Source organism: Trachypithecus francoisi, unplaced genomic scaffold, assembly GCF_009764315.1.
Source record: "Trachypithecus francoisi isolate TF-2019V2 unplaced genomic scaffold, Tfra_2.0 Lachesis_group21, whole genome shotgun sequence".
Lineage (NCBI taxonomy): Eukaryota > Metazoa > Chordata > Mammalia > Primates > Cercopithecidae > Trachypithecus > Trachypithecus francoisi.
In genome coordinates this window covers 42878073-42902553 of record NW_022681467.1, presented here as the reverse complement: position 1 = coordinate 42902553, position 24481 = coordinate 42878073, and the positions used below count along the sequence as shown (strand labels likewise).

Sequence of the window (24481 nt, the reverse complement as noted above, 5' to 3'; positions counted from 1 at the left end):
TTAACTCACAGTGTCCTATAATCTTGCTAGCTGGATGGCCTAAGTGGTTAATATTTTCGGTGATTTTTGTAGTTCCCCCTTTATGTAGACCTCCTGGCCAGAATGTTTACCTTCACTGGTATTTGCTTGCATGATCTCAATGTAAGTTATTAATATCTATTACAGTCGGAGTCGGGGGGCCTGACATTCACTACCCTCTGGGCTAATGGTCCTTTGGTCTCGTAGCTACACTGTGGGTTACCGTTTAAGAAAGGAAAGAGGGTCTGGGTGCAGTGGCTCACAGTTGTAATCCCAGCACTTTGGGAGGCCGAGGCGGGGCGGATCACTTGAGGTCAGGAGATCAAGACCATTCTGGCTAACACATCTCTGCTAAACCCCATCTCTACTAAAACTACAGAAAATTAGCTAGGCATGGTGGCATGCGCCTGTAATCCCAGCTACTCGGGAGGCTGAGGCAGGAGAATTGCTTGAATCCAGGAGGCAGAGCTTGCAGTGAGCTGAGATTGCACCACTGTACTCCAGCCTGGGCAACAGAGTGAGACTCTGTCTCAAAAAAAAAAAAGAAAAGAAAGGAAAGGTTTCATAAACTCCCTTTTTAAAATAATTATGAAATGAACATGTTTTTCTCATAAAATAATTCTTAATTACAGAATTTAAAGTCACTGATGGCCGCGTGCAGTGGCTCATGCCTGTAATTCCAGCACTTTGGGAGGCCAAGGTGGGCAGATCACTTGAGGTCAGGAGTTTGAGACCAGCCTGGCCAGTATGGCGAAACGCTGTCTCTACTAAAATACAAAAAATTGGCCAGGTCAGGTGTGGTGACACACACCTTTAGTCCCAACTACATAGGACGCTGAGGCAGGAGAATCACTTGAACCCGGGAGGCAGAGGTTGCAGTGAGCTTGAGATGGCGCCAGCGCACTCTAGCCTGGGCGACAGAGCAAGACTCCATCTCAATCAATCAATAAAATAAAGTCACTGATAATCCCACCTCCCACAGCCAGCTCTTAGATTGTGTTTCCAGAGCTTTTTCTATGTTGGTTTATAAGTCCTACTGTTAAACTGAAAGCTCAAATACAGGGATCAGGCAGATATGGCAGTGAGTGAGGTTGGGGAGTGCTAGGTAGAGACTGGGACGAATGAAAGCAGACATACGTTTCTCACCATACCTGTTACACATCCTGTGCTTGTGTGTGCACATGGGTGTATAACACTTAACCCAAGGGGTAGGTAGGGACTCTTCTGATACACAGTGCATGCTAGAGGTACTACAGCAGCCTGTGGCTACTTTAGTGGTACAATGAGCTCTTTCATAAGGAAATACAATAGTGCAAATGCTAGCACACACCATGCATCAGAAGAGGCAGTAGCTCTTGGGTAAGTTTTACACAGCCATGTTACCCGTAAGTGTTACACACGGCTAATAGGTCACAAGCTCCCAAGACGTTGAGCTAGAGAGTTGTGCCTTTCTGAAAGGGACCAGGGACCTTTTCCTCCTGCTGGTTCTTGCCACATAGGGGTATGGGCTCCGTATTGAGAGATTTCTGGGTTTTCTTTTTTCTTTTTTTTTTTTTTTTTTTTTTTGAGACGGAGTCTCGCTCTGTCGCCCAGGCTGGAGTGCAGTGGCCGGATCTCAGCTCACTGCAAGCTCCGCCTCCCGGGTTCCCGCCATTCTCCTGCCTCAGCCTCCCGAGTAGCTGGGACTACAGGCGCCCGCCACCACGCCCGGCTAGTTTTTTGTATTTTTTTAGTAGAGACGGGGTTTCACCGTATTAGCCAGGATGGTCTCGATCTCCTGACCTCGTGATCCGCCCGTCTCGGCCTCCCAAAGTGCTGGGATTACAGGCTTGAGCCACCGCGCCCGGCCTCTTTTTTTTTTTTTAGATGGAGTCTCACTCTGTCACCCAGATCACGACTCACTGCAAGCTCCACCTCCCGGGTGCATGCCATTCTCCTGCCTCAGCCACCTGAGTAGCTGAGACTAAAGGCGCCCGCCACCATGCCCAGCTAATTTTTTATATTTTTAATAGAGACAGGGTTTCACCATGTTAGCCAGGATGGTTTCGATCTCCTGACCTCGTGATCCGCCCGCCTCCACCTCCCAAAGTGCTGGGATTACAGGCGTGAGCCACTGTGCCCAGCCGATTTCTGGTTTTTCAAGAGAAGCCTCAAATTAAAAAAAAAGGTAACTACTCCAGCTTTTTTTTTTTTTTTTTTTTTGAGACCAGGTCCTCACTATGTTGCCCAGGCTGGCCTCAGACTCTTGGGGTTTAAGTGATCCTCCTGCCTTAGCCTCCTGAGTAGCTGGGGCTACAGGCACATACCACCACACCCAGCTATCAACTTTTATGTACTGGCTCACATTTTTAAATAAATAAAAGCTACGTTACATTAAATGCACCTGTGAACTGCTTGGTTCATGGATCACCTATTTGCAATGTGTGGTGTAGACTGTAGAATTTATTTTTTTAAAGCTTAACCTTGTATTTTTTTATTTTTATACATTAAAAAAACTTTTTTTTTTTTTTTTTTGAGATCGAGTTTCACTCTTGTCTTCCAGGCTGGAGTAAAATGGCACGATCTCAACTCACTGTAACCTCCACCACCTGGGTTCAAGCGAGTCTCTTGCCTCAGCCTCCCAAGTAACTGTGATTTTTTTTTTAAGAGACAGGATCACAGTCTGTCACTCAGGCTGGAGTTCAGTGGTGTGATCATGGCTCACTGTAGCCTTCAATTCTTGGGCTCAAGCAGTTCCCGCTGCCTCAGCCTCCTGCTGGTATGTGCTTAGGTAATTTTAGGAAGTATGAATTAGCCAATGTGTAGTGTAGGAAGAGACAGTGATACTGAAAATTATTTTACTCTTACAAATTGCCCCCTTTTCTGTCAGGGGCCAGATAGTATGTATTTTAGGCTTTTTGGGTCTTTTTTCCAACTCTGCAACTATTTAGTCATTGTTGCACTAAAGTAGTCACAAGCTGCTGTAGTCCCAGCTACTGAGGAGGCTGAGCTGGGAGGATCAGTTGAGCCTAGGAGTTTGAGGCCACAATGACCTATGATTGTGCCACTGCACTCCAGCCTGACAATAGGAGTACAAGTGTGCACCACCACACCTTGAGGTCTCCATTTCTCTTCTCACTACTATGGTTATGATAAGCAATAAACAGTGACGAGGCTGGTCGCGGTGAGTCACTACTGGTCCAGCACTTTGGGAGGCGGAGGCAGATGCATCACTTGGGGTCAGGAGTTTGAGAGCAGCCTGGCCAACATGGTGAAAGCCCATCTCTATTAAAAATACAAAAATTAGTCGGGCGTGGTGGTGCCCATTTATTGAAAAATCTGGCCAGCGCAGATCATGCTTTTTCAGGGCAGGGGAAAAAAATTTTTTCCCCCCTGTATAGATGATGTCTTGCTGTGTTACGCGGGCTTGTCTCAAACTGCTGGGCTCAAATGATGTGCCTGCCTCAGCCTCCCAAAATGTTGGGATAATAGGCATGAGGCACCATGCCTGGTCCATATCCTTGTATTCTGAATTTGTTTCTGTGTTAGTGAACAACCCTTCAAAACAGCATTTTTACCAACACCTCCTGACCCATCCTAGACCATCTGGCCATGCTCTGCTCATCTGTGCATGGCACCACAGGAGTTGTGCAAGGTGCGGCACTTTGAACATACAGGTTGTTTCTGAGGTTTTATAAGTGGAGGACGTTTAGCATGAATCATTCACTCCACCTCCACCCTGCCCAGAGTGCTGGGGTGCATGGGAGGGAATGGGCATTTTTTTCCTAATTTAATTTCAAGGCTCATGTTTCCTATTGTAGTCAGAAAAGTCCTTCACGCAGGCTAGGATTTTGTAAATGTAGATAATAAATGATGTGTTTTAGCCCACACTTGTGAATTGTCCATCAAAGTATGAAATCTGGTTAAATTATTTGTGACTTCAAAGGCAATTAGTTCTTCCTTTGGGCAAGATGTATGGCTTTATAAAAGGATTGGCATCTGTTTCAAAGTTTAATTGAAAGAAGCATTTCCAAGTCTTTTTTGCTTTTGAAATGTCTGGAGTGATTCGAATCAGGTTTTTCTCAACCTCAGGACCATTGACATTTAGGGCCAGGTAATTCTCTATTGTGAGGCTGTTCTGTGCACCTAGGATGCTGAGCACCATCTTTGACCTCCATGCCAGTACCACCCACACCCTCATGTATATTGACTTGGATGTTTTTGTGATCTGCTTAGTCATACCTGTTGTTCTCCCCCCCCGCCCCGTCCCCCGCCGAGATGGAATCTCGCTCTGCTGCCCAGGCTGGAGTACAGTGGTGTGATCTCGGCTCACTGCAACCTCCACTCCCCAGGTTTAAGCAGTCTCTTGCCTCTGCCACCCAAGTAGCTGGGATTACAGGCATGTGCCACCACACCTGGCTGATTTTTGTATATTTAGTAGAGATGGGGTTTTGCCATGTTGGCCAGGCTGGTCTCGAACTCCTGACCTTAGGTGATTCAGGTGATCTCTGCTCCTTGGCCTCCCAAAGTGCTGGGATTACAGGTGTGAGCTACTGCACCAGCCCTTGTCATATCTTTTCTTTGGATTGTTAATCACTCTCTTAGCAAGCACCTTGTTTTTAGTTGATGTATAACATTGGGGAGCTTGTTTAATTTGATATTTTTGTATGACAAAGGTTTTATCTGGTTGTCATTGTTTCTTTTTTTTTTTTTGAGGTGGAGTCTCTGTCGCTCAGGTTGGAGTGCAGTGGTGCAGTCTCGGCTCACTGCCACCTCCGCATCCCAGGTTCAGGCGATTCTCCTGCCTCAGCCTCTTGAACAGCTGGGGTTACAGCTGTGCACCACCACACCCGACTAATTTTTGTATTTTTAATAGAGATGGGGTTTCACCATGTTGGCCAGACTGGTCTCAAAACTCCTGACCCCAAGTGATGCATCTGCCTCCGCCTCCCAAAGTGCTGGACCAGTAGTGACTCACCACGACCGGCCTCATCATTGTTTGTTTATTGCTTATCATGACCATAGTAGTGAAAAGAGAAATGGAGAACTCCTTCTTCAACTATTTTATGCACTGCTCATTCAGTAAATGTATCAGGCACCTGATAAGCATCCAGAGGTATCCTGGATGCCTGCTGGCCAGCACAGATCCTGCTCTTTCAGGGCCATTTTATTCTGGGGAATGAGGTGCCTCTGGATGGTTTTAGGTGATGGAGCAATATGCCATCATTTTAGGGGTTCTGCCTTGGCTGCTGTGTGGAGAGTGCCCTGGGAGAAGGGTGCTGTGCACGTGGTGGGGAGACCTGTGGGAAGTGCTTACGGGGTCTCCGTGGGAAATGATGGGCAGGGCAGTGTTGCCTAGTGTTTTAATTGCCGCGCCCCCCGGCCCCGAACCATTTTAGACATTTTCTTCCTAATTACTCCCCCTGAGATCTTTTAAAAAATTGAGGTCAAATTCACGTAACATAAAATTTACCATTTTGAACAGGTCATTGGCATTTAGTGCATTCACAGTGCTGTGCAGCCACCACCTCTATCTAGTTCTAAAACGTTTCTGACACTCCAAAATAAAACCCTGTACCCACTAAACAGCCACTCCTCGTCCCCCACAAACTTCCACCCCACCTCTCACCCCACAGCCTGCCCCTGACAACCACCAATTTTTGTTCTGTTTGAATTGACTTACCTATTCTGGGTATTTTGTTTCAGTGAAATGAAAGAATATGGGCCTTTTGTGTCTGGCTTCTTTGACTTAGCATCATGTTTTTAAGTCAGCCACACTGCAGCACGCACGTATCAGAACTCTGTGACTCAGTAACATTCAATTGTGTGGCTACCTCAGTTTGTCCACTGATGGACAATTGGTTGTTTCTGCCTCTTGCCTGTTGTGAATAGTGCTGCTGTGCACATTCGTGTCCAAGGATTTGTTTGGGTACCTATTTTCAATTTTGGGCAGATACTTACCTAAGAATGGACTCTCATGAAATTTGAAAATATTGTAGATCTGTTTATGTACTGTCTATACACACACACACACACACACACACACACACATGTGCTTTGTACATAAAAGGAATAGTAAGATTTTTTACCCCCCAAGAATTATTTTTGCCCCATTGGGGGCCACATGGTCCCTGTTGAGACTGCATGGACTAGGGTGATAGCAGTGGAAGTGGACATGAGTGCAGAGATGTAGGATATGTTTAGGAAGAGGAGTGCAGAGACCTTGCTGAAGAGCTGGGTAGTTCAGGCATGAGAGCAAAGGAGGAATTAAGAATGGGCTGGATGTAATGGCTCACACCTGTAATCCCAACCACTTTGGGAGGCCGAAGTGGGTAGATCACCTGAGGTCACCAGTTGGAGATCAGTCTGGCTAACATGGTGAAACCCCCATCTCTACTAAAAATACAAAAATTAGCCGGGCATGGTGGCGGGCGCCTGTTATCCCAGCTACTTGTGAGGTTGAGGCAGGAGAATCGCTTGAACCTGGGAGGTGGAGGTTGCTGTGAGCTGAGATCGCAGCATTGCACTGCAGCTTGGGCAACAAGAGTGAAACTCCATCTCTCCCCCTGCCACCCTTGCCGTCCCCCCAAAAAAGAATGATCCAGGTATGTTTGGCCTTGAGCCACTGGGTGGGTGGCCATGGCATTCATGATACTGGGTGGGTGGCCATGGCGTTCATGATACTGGGTGGGTGGCCATGGCGTTCATGATACTGGGTGGGTGGCCATGGCGTTCATGATACTGGGTGGGTGGCCATGGCGTTCATGATACTGGGTGGGTGGCCATGGCGTTCATGATACTGGGTGGGTGGCCATGGCGCTCATGATACTGGGTGGGTGGCCATGGCGTTCATGATACTGGGTGGGTGGCCATGGCGTTCATGATACTGGGTGGACAAGGCAGGTGCAGGGTGTTTCACAGACTAGGGAGGTAGGATTGGTGGCATTAGGAGGTAGACATAGGAGACCCGTTTCTCAGGGAGATACAGAGGAGGGTTTTGCAATGTGAGGCTTGTGGGTTGCTAGTGATTGTCATGTTATGTCCTTTCCTGACTCCATGAAGCTTTGCAGTCCCAGATGCCTTAGGAGGATGGGCCCTGCCCTTTACTGGCTAGGGAGCGTGAACCAGACCCATCTCCATGGGAAGCCAGTGTTTTCCCGCCACGCTTGTTCTTGCCATATCCAAGTGCTATGCTTAAAACCTTTTTTAATATTTAGAACATACCTCTTAAATCTCAACACTTGTTTATTTATTAACAAAGGAAATATATCTCAAACGAAAGGCTTGTTCTACTTATTAATTGTTTAGCACACATGAATGTATATACAGAATTATAAAAATAGGCTGGGTATGGTGGCTCACACCTGTAATCCTAGCACTTTGGGAGGTCGAGGCAGGTGGATCACCTGAGGTCAGGAGTTCGAGATCAGCTTGGCCAACGTGGCAAAACCCCATCTCTACTACAAATACAAAAAGATTAGCTGGGCATGGTGGCATACACCTGTAGCCTCAGCTACTCAGGAGGCTGAGGCAGGAGAATTGCTTGAACCTGGCAGGCGGAGGTTGCAGTGAGCTGAGATCGCCCCACTGCATTCCAGCTTTGGCAACAGAGCAAGACTTGTCTCAAAACAAACAAACAAACAAACAAACAAACTTGACCTGTCGAGCAGGAAAATGTGGATTCACTTGGCTGTGTTCTACGTGCAACAGAATCTTTGCGCATCTTTGCGTGTTTTTGTTTGTTTGTTTGTTCCTGCTACCCTTTAGGGTTTGGCGTCCTTGTCAAAGTTCTCTGCAGTCCCAAGCAGGGTACTTGATAGTATAGGAAGGCCCTTCCTGTTAGACCTTGCTAGTTTGCTTACGGGAATACAATTAGAGAAGCCACGATCTTTAATCCTCAAGGGGAATGTATTACACAGATATTTGAGCAGCTGCAAATTGCTTTTGGAATGAGGTAGAACATAAATGAATTGATAATGTCAAAAATTCAAATGCTAAAGATTTTATTGGTAATACTTCTCTTAAAATGCCTTTGTTTTCATATATTCTCTTTTTTTTTTCTTTTTTTTTGAGGCAGGATCTCCCTCTCTGTCCCAGGCTGGAGTGCAGTGGCATGATCACGGCTCACTGCGGTCTTGACCTCCCAGGCTCAATGGATCCTCCCATCTCAGTCTCCCAAGTAGCTGGGTCTCCCAAGTAGCTGGGACTACAGGCATGTGTCACCATGCCCGGCTAAATTTTTTGTATTTTTAGTAGAGATGAGGTTTCGTCATGTTACCCAGGCTGGTTTTGAATTTCCGAGCTCAAGTGATCCTCCCACCTCAGCCTCCCAAGGTGCTGGGATTACAGGGGTGAACCACCGCACCTGGTCTTTTCTTGTTTCTTTGTGTAACAAACACTTCAGTTCTACTTCTTACAGTACCAGGGATAGGACTAGTAATGATAATAGCAACCCCCCAGTAAAGGAATGTGGCATGCCACGTGCTAGGCCAATTCTATTAATTCTTGCAGTAAAACAGATTTATTGTTTTAAAAACTTAATTCTAGGCTGGGCACAGTGGCTCATGCCTGTAATCCCTGCACTTTGGGAGGCTGAGGTGGGCGCATCGTTTGAGGCCAGGAATTCCAGACCAGCCTGGCCAACATGGTGAAACCCTGTCTCTACTAAAAATACAAAAAATAGCCGGGTGTGGTAGCAGGAGCCTGAAATTCTAGCTATTCAGGAGGCTGAGGCAGAAGAATCACTTGAATCCAGGAGGCAGAGGTTTCAGTGAGCTGAGATGGCACAACTGCACTCCAGTCTGGGTGACAGAGTGAGACTCCATCTCAAAAAAACAAAAACAAAGAAAACTTATTTCTTAAAACAATTTCTCATGTTTATTGAGCACTTGCTGGGCACCAATTGACATAAATCGAAGACACTGATCCTCACTCCCTTTTCATTTCCGGATGAGGAAAAAGATTCCCAGCTGCATGCCTACTTCATCCCTGTGTGGCGTGTCAGTTTCAGCACTGTTGATGTTCGGGGCCAGATAACTCTTTCTTGTGGGAGGCCGCTCTGTGCATTGTAGAAGATTTAGCACTTTTTTAGTCTCTAGCTCTTAGATGCCAGTAGCAACCCCCCAGTCTCTTAAAATGTCTGGATGCAATGCCCAGTGTGCTCTGGAGAGAAGAATTGCTCATAGCTGAGAATCAGTGGTTCAGAGGATAACCCCAAAGCCCTGGAGGTTAATGGGGAAATAGAAAATAAAACCACTCTAATAGCAAACAGTAACAGGGTACTTACTGGATGCCAGGCACTGTTCAGATGATTGATTTAATCCTCACAGCAGCCTGATGAGATGTAGCTACTGTTATTGTCCCTTTGTATCATATTATTAGTGTCTCTCTTTGCTGCTGCCAGGAAGAGAGAGGCAGAGGTGCCAGTAACTGGCCCAGGGTTACACAGCAGGGCAACAGCTGAGCCAGGGCTTGAATCCACAGTGTCTGGCTTCTGATCCGTGCTTGAATCCAGGCCTCTTTACGTCTGGAGTCTTTCCCACTATATTACATTAACAGTGATGCAGGCAGGTCCTGGCACCAGAGCTGCCTAGCTCACTTGGATTCACCAGCCGAGTGGTGTGTGAATTTTAACACACTGAAGCCTTGTTCTGAGTTTTCTAATTTGTTAGGTGAGGAAACTGAGGCAAGTGCCCACGCAAGTGTCCCAGCATTTTCGAAGCCCCTGGGGAGTCTCAGTTCCTAGCTCCAATTTGCCATCCAGAAATTTCTTTCAAGCACCAGATCACCTCAGAATGTTTCTTGCTCTTCTTGGAAGAGTTGGCTGTCATTGTTGTCAGTGATGCCTTTAGTCCCAGCTGTTTTTAAATGGGCCCAAGAGGTATTAACAGGACAGTCCCGCTACCATGGAGGGGCAAGGGCAAAGGGGCAGGATTTGAAGGATCTTTGGGACGCTTGTTGGCCCCTATGAATGCTTGCTTTTTTTTTTTTTTTTTTTTTTGAGACAGAGTCTGGCTCTGTCGCCCAGGCTGGAGTGCAGTGGCCGGATCTCAGCTCACTGCAAGTTCCGCCTCCCGGGTTTACGCCATTCTCCTGCCTCAGCCTCCGAGTAGCTGGGACTACAGGCACCCGCCACCTCGCCCGGCTAGTTTTTTGTATTTTTAGTAGAGACGGGGTTTCACCGTGTTAGCCAGGATGGTCTCGATCTCCTGACCTCGTGATCCGCCCGTCTTGGCCTCCCAGAGTGCTGGGATTATAGGCTTGAGCCACTGCGCCCGGCGAATGCTTGCTTTTTTAAACATAAGTGGTTTCTTGTCCTAGCCCTGTGACATGAGGCAGAGGAGAAGTAGATTGTAGGTCATTTTAAGGTATTTTTAAAACCCTTAGGCATAGGTACAGTTCTCTCTCCTCCCGTAAAAGTTTGTAATACGGTAAAGAAGGACATAATTTACCAACGTCTCCCTCACTCCATCTGGTACTGGGTTTGGCTTTACACAGCCTCAAGAACCTTTGAAATGGGAGCTGGAGATTTCCCAAGGGACCAAGTTGGTCCCTGGCAGGTGCAGTGGCTGCATGTGAGCTGGCCATGGTGTCTTTCCACAAACGGATGACACGCATTTGTAAGGCTGGCTCCCGTTTTTTGCATCTGGACCATGTGGGGGTTGGTTTAATCGCTGTTTATGTTGAGATTTATACCCGTGAATGGGCCAAACCAATTTCAGTGGCAGCTTAGCCGATTTGTCTTAGAGCTTTGTGCTTAATAGAGTAACTGGGGAGACCGTCTTCATTTGTGGCTTTAACGGTTTCACGTCGGGTTAAAGCCCTTTGCTGAAAATGAATGGCCAACCTGCCACGCCCCACCCCACCCCATCCGTGATGCTGTAGCGGCCTTATTGAAATCAAACACAATTTCATAATCTCTCCATTCTCTCCCTACACCACACCTACGCGTTTTACTTGTTTATTTGTAAACCTGTCTTTTAACAATGCCATACTTTTTCAGCTTCACCAGCCTCCACCAAGACGGGACAAGCAGGGAGTTTATCCGGCAGCCCAAAGCCCTTCTCTCCTCAACTGTCAACTCCTATCACGACGAAAACGGACAAAACCTCCACCACTGGCAGCATCCTGAATCTTAACCTGGGTCAGTTGGAATTTTTGCCAGTATCTTTCTGTGGCAACTGTGGATATTTTTGCAAATGACGTATCCTCTTTTGTATGTGGTTCTCGAACCTTCAACTTTTTTCTGTATGCAAAAAATGCAAAAGTTTCAGTGGATGAAGGTAAGAAAAGATCTGTGAAAAGAACAAGTAAGGACTTTCCTGGGGCTTATTGACATACAAATTACTTTTGTTTTTTGAGACGGAGTTTCGCTCTTGTTGCCCAGGCTAGAGTGCAATGGTACCTGGGATCTCTGCTCCCTGCAACCTACGCCTCCTGGGTTGAAGCAATTCTCCTGCCTCAGCCTCCTGTGTAGCTCAGATTATAGGAATGTGCCACCACACCTGGCTAAGTTTTGTATTTTTAGTAGAGACAGAGTTTCACCATGTTGGCCAAGCTGGTCTCAAACCCCTGACCTCAGGTGATCCACCCACCTCTGCCTCCAAAAGTAATGGGATGATGGGCATAAACCACCATGCCCGGCCCAAAGTGCTTTTATCCAGGCCAGTGTTTCCACCTCATTTGCCCTTGACCACATTAACCCTATTCTATTTGTAAATTATACCCATGGCACAGAAGCAAGTAGGAGGAATCAGTACTTACCTTTTCTACGTGCAGCATACTCTGATATTCCTTAATTCTCTTCTTCTAATTCTTACACTCTGGTCTTTATTCCCTGGATGATGATGATGATGATGATGATGATTCCCTGGATGATGATGATGATGATGATGATGATGATGATAATAATAATAATAACTTTTTTTTTAGAGATGGAGTCTCACTCTGTCACGTAGGCTGGAGTGCAGTGGTGTAATCATAGTTCAGTGCAACCTTGAACTCCTGGGCTCAAGCTATTTCCTGCCTCACCCTCTCTGAGTAGCTAGGACTACGGGTCTAGTTGTTTTTAGCTACATGCTCAGCTAATTTTTCGTAGTGGTTGGGTCTTGCTATATTGCCTAGGCTGGTCTTGAACTGTTGGCCTCAAACAGTCCTCCCACCTTAGCCTCCCAAAGTGCTGAGATGACAGGCATGAGTCACTGCACCTGGCCCATTATTGATTCCTCCTCCTCCTTCTTAATTTTTTTGAGATGGAGTTTCACTCTTGTTGCCCAGGCTGGAGTGCAATGGTGTGACCTCAGCTCACCACAGCTACCACCTCCCAGGTTCAAGCGATTCTCCGCCTGAGCCTTCCGAGTAGCTGGGATTACAGGCATGCGCCACCACACCAGGCTAATTTTGTATTTTTAGTAGAGACGGGGTTTCTCCATGTTGGTCAGGCTGGCCTTGAACTCCTGACCTCAGGTGATCCAACTGCCTCAGCCTCCCAAAGTGCTGGGATTACAGGCATGAGCCCAGCTGCTGTTGATACGTTATTGATTGATTCATTGCATCCTCAGTGCTGATTTTTCTTGAACATGTATTATGTGCTGTGCACTATTCTAGGCATGGAGATAGAGTGGAAAGCAAGTCAGCTAAAGACCTGCTCTTGTAGAGGTTGGGTTTTTAGAAAGATAGAGAAAATAATAAAGCCAAATAACAAGGCAGTTCACAGTATGAGAGACAGTTCACACACCAAGATAGACAGTTCACACCATGATGGGTGTCTGGAAGGTAATGTGTTGAGGTGAGAGATGGGCAAGTTGCGAGGCAGACGTCACAGTTCCTTAGGTGGAGGGGTTAAACAGGGCCTCGTTGAGAGGTGATATTTGAGCTGAAGTTTACATGACAAGAAAAACCAGCCATGCCAATATCAGTAGGAAAAAGATTCTAGAAGGAATAAGAGATTTTAAAGGCTCTAGGGTAAGGATTAAGTTGGTGTGCTATAGGAGTTGGTGTGCTAAGGGTGTGTTGTAGGATTAGCAAGGAGGCCAGGGTGGCTGCATCCCAGTGAGTGAGGGTGAGGCCAGTCCATGGAGTCAGAGACAGTACAGGGGCCTTATAGACCCTGGTGTGGAGGGGTTCAGCGCAGGAGGGATGTGAATGGACTTCACATCTCAGAGGAAGCCGTCGGTGCTGTGTTTCAAATAGTCCACATCAGTCAGCCATTCTCATCTAGGGATAATCCCCACCCCCTGGCACTGTTTGGAGACATTTTTGGTTGTCACACCTGGGGTTGGGGTGCTCCTGGCACCTAATGGAGAGAGGCCAGGGATACCACCGAACATCCTACAACATGTAGAACAGGCCCCCCAACAGAGAATTTCTAGGTTGTGTCAGTAATTGTGTTGACAGATCTGGGTATGGCAGGATAAGTGACGGATCCGGTTTAGATTCTGTAAATCTGAGTTGCTGTTATACCCCTAGGTGGAGAGGTCAGTAGGGCAGCTGGAGGCAGGAATTAGGGTGCCCTGTGGCCAGGTTCAGGCAGGAGGTGTAATTCTGGGAATCTCGATGTGTACGTGGGATTGGGTTAGAGTGGTAGTTCTCATGACTTTGAGGGGGTGATGGGGACGCTGCTGGCATCTAATGATTGGTGGCCAGAGTTTCTGCTAAATATCCCCCAGTGCATAGGACAGCCTCACTCAACAAAGACTCCAGCCCCATTGGCTTACTGAGGTTGCGAGTCAGGAGTAGAGCAATGAGCAGCAGTGAGGCCCTGAGTTCTGGTCGAGGAGGAGAAGCAAGGGGTAGAGGAGCCACACCAGGGGAGTGTGTTGCCCTGAAGCTCCAGTATGGGGGTTTCAGAAAGAAAGAGTGGCCACCTGTGCCCAGTAACGCTCGTGTGAATTCCACGCCTTTGGTGGTTGGTGCCCTCCAGGTCCATCTTGTCCTACAGTGCCATTTTCAGATGGAGAAACTGAGGGAGGTCTGGAGAGGAGGCATGGGGTGCCCAGGATCCCAGAGGCAGCAGGGCCGGAGCACAACCTGGCTCCAATCCTGGCTCATCTGTGAGTACAGCCCAGATGTAATAGAATGGTCAGGGCAGTTGCTTCCAGGGCTCCAATTCAGACCAACCGGTTGGCTCCTCACTTGAGTGAAAAGGGACCCATGTGCTTCCTTGGGAACATTCATTGTTCCCAAGTATGTGGTTTGCTTTCTTATACCCTCCTTCCACCTCCACACCCCGAAAAGAAATGCTGTTTGGAGGCGTTCTCACAGTGACATTTCCTCTCTGCCAGTCATGCTTGTCAAGAATAGCTCTTTCCTGAAACCGGGTGGTCATTGGGCTTCCTCGTGACACTGTGGGTCTTTCAGTTTGGCTTGATCTGTTGTGAGAGTGAAAGTTTTCTTCCTGTCATGTGTCTTGGTGGGCAGGCATGGTGGTGTGTGGGCACCAGGGGAACCAAGGCCCTCTTGTGTCTCCCCTGGAAGCTCTTCCGGTCCCAGGACACACTTCTTATCTTCATCAGCAGGAATAAGCATTGGGAATGTGGGCACTTTGTGGGCTGCGATTGCAATGACCTAACGGGAAGAGGATCAGCCAGGGACCGATGGAAGTGCCGTGGGTGGGGAGGAGATCAGAACAAACAGGGCAATGTTAAGGAATTCTCAGTGACTGCCCAGCTTTATGGGCAAATGCTATGGGCAAATCACTGAGCAAATGCTTTATGGGGCTTGATTCTGTCAGCCATGGAACTACTTTCCACAGACAGGGAGAATGAAAGGGAGCACCCTGGATAATGATGAAATTATTGTAGCTAACCAAACAGGATTTCCTTAAAAAATATATCAGAAAAGGCAGAATTACAGAGATGGGGAACAGATCGGTGATAGCTGGGGGTTGGAGTGGAGGAGGGTTTGCCTACACATTGGGAGGGGATTCTTTGAGAGATGGACTTGCTCTGTGTTTTGGTGTGGTGGTGGTTACAGGAATCTATGCAGGTGTTATGACTCATAGGACTTTATTCCCCCAAAAGTGAATTTTACTCTCTGTAAATTAAAACTATTTTTTTAAAAAAATTACAACAACCTTTAAAGTAGGTAATATCTCTGTTTCACAGAAGTGTAAACTGGGGCACAGAGAAGCAAGCTACCTACCCAAGGATCAACCATGGTTTGTGGTAGAGTTCGACCTTCAGGCCCAGGCTGGTCTGCTGCAAAGCTTGAGCTCTTAGCTGAGATACCTGAATGTCTCCTGTGCCTATTGGATACGTCAGCTTTTTTTGGGGCCAGGGGATAAGGTGAAGTTTTGGAATTTGTAAAGGATATGGCTTTTGCCAGCTTAACCCGCATTGCTGGACTGAATTGTCAAGAAAAACAGGCCTCTAGATTATTACAGGAACTCTCCTAGTTTTTAAAAGCTGGCAGTCAATTTCATTAGAAACAAAAACTGGCTAGGCTTGGTGGCTCATGTCTGTAATTCCTGCACGTTGGGAGGCTGAGGCAGGAGGACTGCTTGAGCCCAGGAGTTCAGGGTTGCAGTGAGCTATGACTGCATCACTGCATTCCAGCCTGGGTGACAGAGTGAGACCCTGTGGTACAAAAACAAAAACAAAACCCCAAAACTCTATCTGGGCCAGACAAACACATACAACCAACAATACAAAAACAGTCCATAGGTTGTCAGTTTTTTATTTATACTATACTATAATTATATTATGCTGTTATGCTGTAATTAAGAATATACGGTATATAGGTATATGTTATTTTAGTATATGTATGTGTGTATATGGTATATGTATGTATATTGGCTATATGGTATGAGTATATGTATGTGTGTATATGGTATGAGAGTATATGGTATATGGGTATATTGGGTATATTTGTTTGAGTATATGTATATATGTGTATGGTATATAATGAGTATATGGTATATGGGTGTGTGTATATATTGGGTATATGTGAGTATTATATGTATGTGTGTATGGTATATGAGTATATGTATGTATATGTTGTATTTGCATGTGTGTATATGGTGAGCATATGGTATATGGGTATATATGTGTGTATATGGCATATGAGTATATGGTAAATGTGTAGATGGTATGTGAATATATGGTATTTGTATGTATGTGTGTATATGGTGAGCATATGTATGTGTATTTGTGTATATGGCATATGAGTATATATATGTGTGGTATATAGTATATGGTATTTGTGTGTGTGTATGGTATATGACTATATAGTACAAGATGGAAAGGTTTAGACAGAGACCTGGTTCTTGCCCTGGTTGCTAATTCACTGTTTCTCCTCATTTGCTGTCTGGGGCCTCTCTTCACTAAAAAACAAGGAGCTGAGCCCAGTGTATTATTACGAGCCCGCTGTATGACTCAGCAGTGATTATAAATAAGTCATCAATAGAAATGAGTTTCTGAGACTAGAAGAGAAGAGGTGGGCCCGGTCCTTTTCTTCTTCCAGACTCCTGTTTGCTTTCTCTGCTGATCCCATCTCCTCTTATTTCACAGAGGGTGTTTACTTTGAACTGAACAAACTCAGCAGTCAGTAGTGCTGTTAGTGAGAGAAATGCACCTTGATGCTCTATTGAAGATGCAGGCAGGGCCAGGGAACATCGTCACACCCCAAGCCTTTCTGTTTATTTCTCCACTGTTACTGACAGGAGGCCTTCTTTCTTTTTGTGCATAAAGCGGCATCTTGGAAGTCGGGCCTTCTTTGAGAGCATACATGGAGTGCCTGAGCCCAGATTTTTCAGATGTTGTCTTGATTTTCTTTAGAGTGAATGAGGTGGGGAAGATCTCTGTTTGGCTTTGCCTGAAAGATAGTGTCTGCCAGGGTCTCTCTCTCTCTCTCTCTCTCTCTTTTTTTTAATATAGAGACAGGGTCTCGCTCTGTTTCCCAGGCCAGTCTCAAATTCCTGGCCTCAAGCAATCCTCCTGCCTCAGCCTCCCAAAGTGCTGGGATTACAGGCGTGAACCACCATGCATGGCCAGCTAGGGTCTCTTGTCTAAGTGATATTGCTCCCTTGAAGGAGCTGCCATTTTGTAGTTCCTGGAGGTCCATCCATTGTAGTTTGCGTTCAGCTTTAGAACAAAGATCTGTCTTTTTTTTGAGACAGAGTTTTGCTCTTGTTCCCCAGGCCAGAGTGCAGTGGTACAATCTCAGCTCACTGCAACCTCCACCTCCTGGGTTCCGGTGATTCTCCTGCCTCAGCCTCCCAAGCAGCTGAGATTACAGGCTTGCGCCACCATGCCCGGCTAATTTTTTGTATTTAGTACACCATGTTGGCCAGGCTGGTCTTGAACTCCTGACCTCAGTATATGGTGTATATATATGCTGAGTATATGTATATGGTATATATATATACTGAGGATATGGTGTATATCTATACCTACCTCGGCTTCCCAAAGTGTTGGGATTACAGGTGTGAGCTACCACGCCCGCCCTGTCTCTCTTTTTTTAAATGGAAAAAGAAGTGCTTAAATTTTTCTTTTATAGAGTTTGTTTTTATAAGTTATGAGTACATGTGGTAACAAACATTTCAAAGCACAGAAGGACATTTCATGAAAAGCCAGTGTGTCTATAACCTCTGACCACCTGTCTCTGTACCCCTCTTCCCGCATGTCACCACTGTTGCAAGTTTTTAGTTTCTGGAGCCCTTCTAGATATATAGCATGAGTTCTGAGTGATTTTTGTCTCTCAGGTGACGTTTGGCAGTGTCTGGAGATATTTTTATTTTTATTTTATTTATTTTTTTGAGATGGACCTGTTTGCCCAAGCTGCTGTGCAGTGGCACGATCTCGGCTCCCCTCAACCTTTGCTTGATTCTGCCTCCTGAGTAGCTGGGATTACAGGTGCATGCCATTACGCCCAGCTAATGTTTGTATTTTTAGTAGAGATGGGGTTTTAGTAGAGGTGGGGTTTCACGATGTTGGCCAGGCTTGTCTCAAGCTCTTGACCTTAAGTGATCTACCCACCTTGGCCTCCCAAAGTGCTGGGATTACAGGCGTGAGCCACTGTACTCGGCCTGGAGATATTTTTATTGTCACAACTGGTACATAGGTGCTAATAGCATCTAGGGGGTAGAGGCCAGGATGCTGCTGAACATCCTACAACACACAGAACATCCTTTCAACCCCACCCCACCCCCACCACAAAGACTTATCCAGGACCCAAATATCAATAGTGCCACTGTTGAGAAACCCTGAGAATGTATAGTATTCCCAGCTATATTCCATTTCCTTCTTGGCTCCCCTACAGCAGTGCTAAGGTGCTCCACCAGTTGTTGCTTTTTCATGAAACAGGTTGGCTTTTCATATCAACACAGAGAAATCAGCCTTCGTTTCATTTTAGCAGCTGTATTTAATTCCATTTAAAGGTAAACTGTAACATTTATTCAGGTGCCTTACTTACTGACGCTACGCTCCTTTCCATTTTTGCTATTGAAGACAACTGCAATGAAGAACCCTTTTGCCCACATGGGAGGGTAATCCATAGGATAAATTCCTAGAAGTGGAATTGAGCATCAGAGGCCACATACGGCGACATTTTGAGAGGTGTCGCCCAACTGCCCTCTAAAGAGGTGGTTCTGATTTATGCTCCCTCCAGAAATATAAGATCGTGCCTTTTTCTCTAGCGTATTTTTCATCCCTGGTTTCCATTTATAGCCTAAACTGTCTTCATATCAGCTGAAAAGTTCAAAATGTTGGCAGGAAGGGTGGATTCTGAAGATATTCCCGATATAGAAGGGCAGGGGTGGAAGAAGTCCCGATAAGCTACATGAGCTAAATGAGAAAGTGAAGCTCTTCTTTTCTCTCTGCGGAGGAGAGGAGTGTCAAATGCAGCTGCAGGTTTGGAGAAAGATCATTACATTTGGCTAAACTCCTGAAGGTCAGCTTTCAGGGCCTGGGCCGCCCAGCCATTTGGTGGTTTATTCTAACAAGAATAAATATAACAGCAGCTTATTGACCAGAGAAACCTTAGTTTGTAAAATGAGGTAATTTACCTTTTTTGCATTTTTCTTGATTATGAACATTCCAGTGCTCAATCTTTTCAGGCTAAAGTTAATGGGTCGCATTTACTATAGGCATACGTGTAGACGTGCAGGTGCACACACACAGAGCTCAGTTATTCAGGTGAAGTCTTAGGTCTCTTTATGGACCCTAAGGTTTAGAAAGGTGGTCCTGTTAACACAGACACACAGGAGTTAAGGCAAATAGTGAGTTTTCTGTACTCACATAGAAGATTGGTCTGATACAGGGGTTCTCAGCCTTAGCTGCCAATTAGGATCACCTGGCAAGTATATTGTTTATTTATTTATTTATTTTTTTTGAGATAGAGTCTCACTCTATTGCCCAGACTGGAGTATAATGGTGTGATCTCGGCTCAGTGCAGCCTCCTCCTCCTGGGTTCAAGTGATTCTCCTGCCTCAGCCTCCCAAGTAGCTGGGATTACAGGCATGTGCCATCACACCTGGCTAATTTTTGTGTATTTAGTAGAGACGGAGTTTCACCATGTTGGCCAGGTTGGTCTTGAACGCCTGACCTCAGGTGATCCACCTGCTTTGGCCTCCTAAAGTGGTGGAGTTGCAGGCATGAGCCACTGCGCCCAACCTCCTGGTAAGGTTGTCAAAGGCTGATGCCCAGGCCTTCCCCCCAGCCTGTTGAGTCAGAGTCTCTGAGGATGGGGCTGAGGCCTCAGGAATTTCTGAAACTTTACAGGCAATTTTGGTGTGCAGCCAGGATTGGCAGTCACTGGACTAGTATAGAAGATGGCAGATTTTACGGCTTTCAGGCCAAATCTGGCCCCCACCTGTGTTTGCAAATAAAGTTTTACTGGAACACATCCACACCCATCTGTTTATGTAGTGTTCATGGCTGCTTTTGCAACAGAGCCTGTGTGGCCTGCAAAGCCTGAAATATTTACTCTCTGGGCTTTTATTTTATTTTTTTGAGATAAGGTCTGGCTCTTTTGCCCAGTCTGGAGTGCAGAGGCGTGATCTCGGCTCACTGCAACCTCTGCCTCCTGGACTCAAGCAATCCTCCTACCTTAGCATCCTGAGTAGCTGGAATTACAGGCATGTGCCACCATGCCTGGCTAATTTTCATATTTTTAGTAGAGACAGGGTTTCACCATGTTGCTCAGGCTGGTCTCAAATGTGAGCTCAAGGGAACTGCCCACCTCAGCCTCTCAATTGCAGGGATTACAAGTGTGAGCCACTGTTCCCGGCCCTCTCCAGGCTTTTACAGAGAAAGTTTGTTGGTCTCTTTTGTAAATTTTTTTGGTAACTGTGTAATCTAGTAGTATATAGGAATATTGAGGACACTGATGAATGTGTCACTTGGGTAGCCATGGAAAGTATTTTTGTGAGATATGTTTCCATCTTTATTCTTGAAAAGGCTGGCTTTTCCCTTTGGAATCTAGCACGCTTCTTCATTTCTGAAAGTGGAAAGTCTGAGGGAGGCCTCAAATCCCTCCCGCTTTGCTGTCACATTTGCATGCAAGTCAGCTGTTAAGTCCTTGAATCCTGCCTACTGGAACTCTTTAATCTGGGCTTTCTCTTTTTTTTTTTTTTTGAGAGAGAGTCTTGCTCTGTCGCCCAGGCTGGAGTGCAGTGGTGCGGTCTCGGCTCACTGCATCCTTCACCTCCTGGGTTCAAGTGTTCTCCTGCCTCAGCCTCCTGAGTACCTGGGATTACAGGTACTCACCACCATGCCTGACTAGTTTTTAAATTTTTAGTAGAGACGGGATTTCATCATGTTAGCCAGGCTGATCTTGAACTCCTGACCTCAAGTGATCCTCCCACCTTGGCCTCCCACAGTCCTGGATTACAGGCGCGAGCCCCCACACCCGGCATTTTTCTTTTCTTTCTTTTTTTATTTATTTTTTTTATAAACTTTTAATTTAAAAGTAAACTTTAATGTCGAAAATGCAGACTTGGGCCGGGCGCGGTGGCTCAAGCCTGTAATCCCAGCACTTTGGGAGGCCGAGACGGGCGGATCACGAGGTCAGGAGATCGAGACCATCCTGGCTAATACGGTGAAACCCCGTCTCTACTAAAAAAATACAAAAAACTAGCCGGGCGTGGTGGTGGGCGCCTGTAGTCCCAGCTACTTGGGAGGCTGAGGCAGGAGAATGGCGGGAACCCGGGAGGCGGAGCTTGCAGTGAGCTGAGATCCGGCCACTGCACTCCAGCCTGGGCGACAGAGCGAGACTCCGTCTCAAAAAAAAAAAAAAAAAAAAAAAAAAAGAAAATGCAGACTTGGGGAGGGCAGAAAGATCACACACAAGGCTGCCACTTCACACTTGGAGGGTTGCACAGTGGCCAGACAGAGGCACTCCTCACTTCCCAGACATTGCGGGGGCCGGGCAGAGGCGCTCCTCGCTTCCCAGATGGTGCAGCGGCCGGGCAGAGGTGCGCTTCTCGCTTCCTAGATGGTGGGGCTACTGGGCAGAGGTGCTCCTCCCTTTTCTTTTAATGTTCCTCATTCCTTGTTCTTTTTTTAAATTATTTTACTCCATAATTTCTCTTTGTTAAGCTACTTCAGATCTCTTGCCAGAGACAGAGACAGGTATAAAGAGTTTTCTAGTTCTTTCTCCAGTAAATTTTTTTTTTGGAGACAGGATCTTGCTGTCACCCAGTCTGGAGTGCAGTGACGCAGTCATGGCTCACTGCATACTCAAACTCCTGGGCTCAAGCAATCCTCCTACCTCGGCCTCCCAAGTAGCCAGGATTACAGGCGTGCACCACCAAGCCCAGCTACTTTTTGTATATTTTGTAGACGTGGGGTCTTGCTATGTTGCCTAGCCTGGTCTCGAACTCCTGGCCTCAAGCAGTCCTCCTGCCTCTGCCTCCCAAAGTGCTGGGAGAGGTATGAATCACTGTGCCCGGCCCCACTGCAGTAAATTTGCACGTTCTTCTCCCTCTCAGAGGTGGCTGTGTGAATGTCTGCAGTCCTGTCTCTAGTAGCCTCTCTTTATAGCCATGATCAGTGCACATGTACATACATATGCACACGCGTGCACACACACATGCATGCACACACAGATACTGTTTTTGGTATTTTTCTTGAATTACAGGGATAGTATCTCTGCTTGCTTTGAGCACTCACCTTCTGGAACCTCCCTGGGTCTGGGAGGGGCAGTCTATAAGTGTGATTTGGGAAAAGACCAGTCTTTTCCCTCCTTTAAAAAAAAAAAAAAAGTCTTGCTCTGTCGTCCAGTCTAGAGTGCAGTGGCGTGATCATAGCTCAGTATAGCCACTAACTTCTGACTCGAGCCATTCTCCCACCTCAGCCTCCTGAGTAGCTGGGACTACAGGTGCATTCCACCACAACTGGCTGAGAAAAGACCCCTTTCTAATCTTATCCCGGGGGCTGATAAAATTAAGTTGGAGCAATTTATTGCTTCTGGTCACCTGTGAGTGGATTGGGTGGGGCTTTTGGGAGGCTGCTTCTGGTCACTTTGAAGGAGCTAATTTCTGGGTATGCAGTGTTTGAGAACTAACTCCCTTTACTGCGTGAGCAGGAAAGTGGTTGGGTCAGGCCAAAGGAAGAAGGTAGGAGAAAGTGATGGCTTTAAACAGTGCTTCCAGCCCAGCTCTCACACTAGATTCTGGGGCCTCTTTCATAGCCCAGTGAACAGAGGTGGCCTGAGGTGTGGAGGGAGCAGGGAGATGAAGCGCGAAGTCCAGGGAGCAAGCTGATGGCTGTTGGGAACAGGCTCAGAGGTGGCTTCTCCTCTTTGTGGGTTGATTGGATGCCACCTGCTTTCTGACCTATTTTCTGGGATCGGCTGGGGTAGAACAGATGCCCCACACTTTGCTTTAGTTGGGTTGGAGGGGATGCCTGAGGGTGGCAGGCACAGTGGAGGACAGTAGGCCCCACCTGCAGAGTCGCTTGTTGCTTTCGGGACCTTTGCAGCCACTAAAACTCTTAATAGGGGGCGCTGGAGTAGGTGGGAAAGGTATCCAAGAAATGTAAGCTCTCTGACTCTTTGGAATCTGTCCTGCTGGTCCTACAAAGAGCCCTCACAGAAGTGAGGGGACAGGACCTCCGGCCTGAGTCACCCCCCCAGAGACCTCTGCCTGTGACTAGGCTGAGGACCTTAGAGCGAGACCTGTTAGACACTCAAAGGTTGAGTGTCCAGGGCTAATCTGTTCCCCTTGCCTCACGTAGATGCTGTGAGCCACAGCACACTGGCTGGAAGGTCTGCCTATCCTATATTCCCCGCTCTTTCTAGTTTCTACCCCAGACTAGGTCCACTGAGAATGAAAACTGAAGCCTCCTTGGCAAATAGGCATCTAGGGCCCCCAATTGTCAGGGTGTTTTCGAGGGGGTCACCGTCTTTCTTGGATACAAGTCCTCTTCAATCTGGACCTGAAGTTACAAGTACACCCTGACCAGGCTCGGTGTTGCTTTGTTCACTGAAATTGAGATTGAATATCTGCCCGTAACCTTTGTCTTTGGAGGGTCCCTAATGATGCTGACTTCCACACACTGAGCCATCTGGCTGGGATTGTCCATTTTAAATATTGAAAGTCACCCAGACGATTGTTCAGTGGACTGTTTAAACCTGCCAAACATGTTCACGCGGGCCATTATCTTCATGTCACCCCATGTGGTTGAGCAGATGATATTGTTGGGACGAATGACAAAAAAGTATCCCCCCTCCCCGTGTTCTAAAATGTGTGTTTTGCTCTGACTTTGCAAGGACAAAGCTCCGTGATGAGCATGGTGTGTGCCTGATCTTACGAGGCTGTGATGGTCTCTTTCAGATCGAAGCAAAGCCGAAATGGATTTGAAGGAGCTGAGCGAGTCGGTCCAGCAACAGTCCACCCCTGTTCCTCTCATCTCTCCCAAGCGCCAGATTCGTAGCAGGTTCCAGCTGAATCTTGACAAGACCATAGAGAGTTGCAAAGCACAATTAGGTATATCTTTGGTTTTGTTTTTTTTTTTCCAGCAGTATCATTGTTATCATTACTGGTAGGGATACTACCCTGATGAAATCAAGGTTGAATCCTGGCTGCTTTTAGCAGCTGCTTTAACTTTGAACGATTTGCTCAGCTAAAATATATTTCCACTTATGGCAAAAGACTTCAGACTTGATAGTTAATTCAGGGCTCTTTGAACTCATCAGTTTATTCTTTGGTGAAAGCAGCCTGGAAACTGGAGATACAGGTTTGAAGCATCAAGGTTTACAAGCAGAATGAGGATCTTCTGAGTTTGCCTCTGCTCTCCTTCTCGGTACACATCAGTGTCTCCACACAGTAGCGAGTGTGTTCTGCAGGTGTCCGACACGAAACCCTTTCCCTCCAGATTGGTCTCCTCCCTACCTGGCAAACCTTGCTTCTGTAGCTGTTGCCTTCCTTCCTCTTCCCTGTGCTGCCTGCCTTCATACTGCCTACCTGAATCCTGCCTTCTGTGAGGCTGAGCTCAGATCTCACCTCCTCCAGGAAGTCTTCCCTGACTGCCCTCCCCATCTGCCC

At 46.7% G+C, this 24481-nt stretch overlaps 1 protein-coding gene across 21 annotated transcripts in view; it reads left to right on the top strand.

Annotated features, from left to right (window-relative positions):
* The window catches only part of ZMYND8 (zinc finger MYND-type containing 8), a 153312-nt gene that overhangs the window by 88768 nt on the left and 40063 nt on the right, over positions 1 to 24481 (top strand). For all 21 annotated transcript variants that reach the window (XM_033186660.1, XM_033186658.1, XM_033186656.1 and 18 more), the window contains 2 exons: positions 11000 to 11140; positions 23771 to 23923. In XM_033186660.1, the coding sequence (XP_033042551.1) occupies positions 11000 to 11140; positions 23771 to 23923 (294 nt within the window). The remainder of the gene's footprint in view (positions 1 to 10999; positions 11141 to 23770; positions 23924 to 24481) is intronic.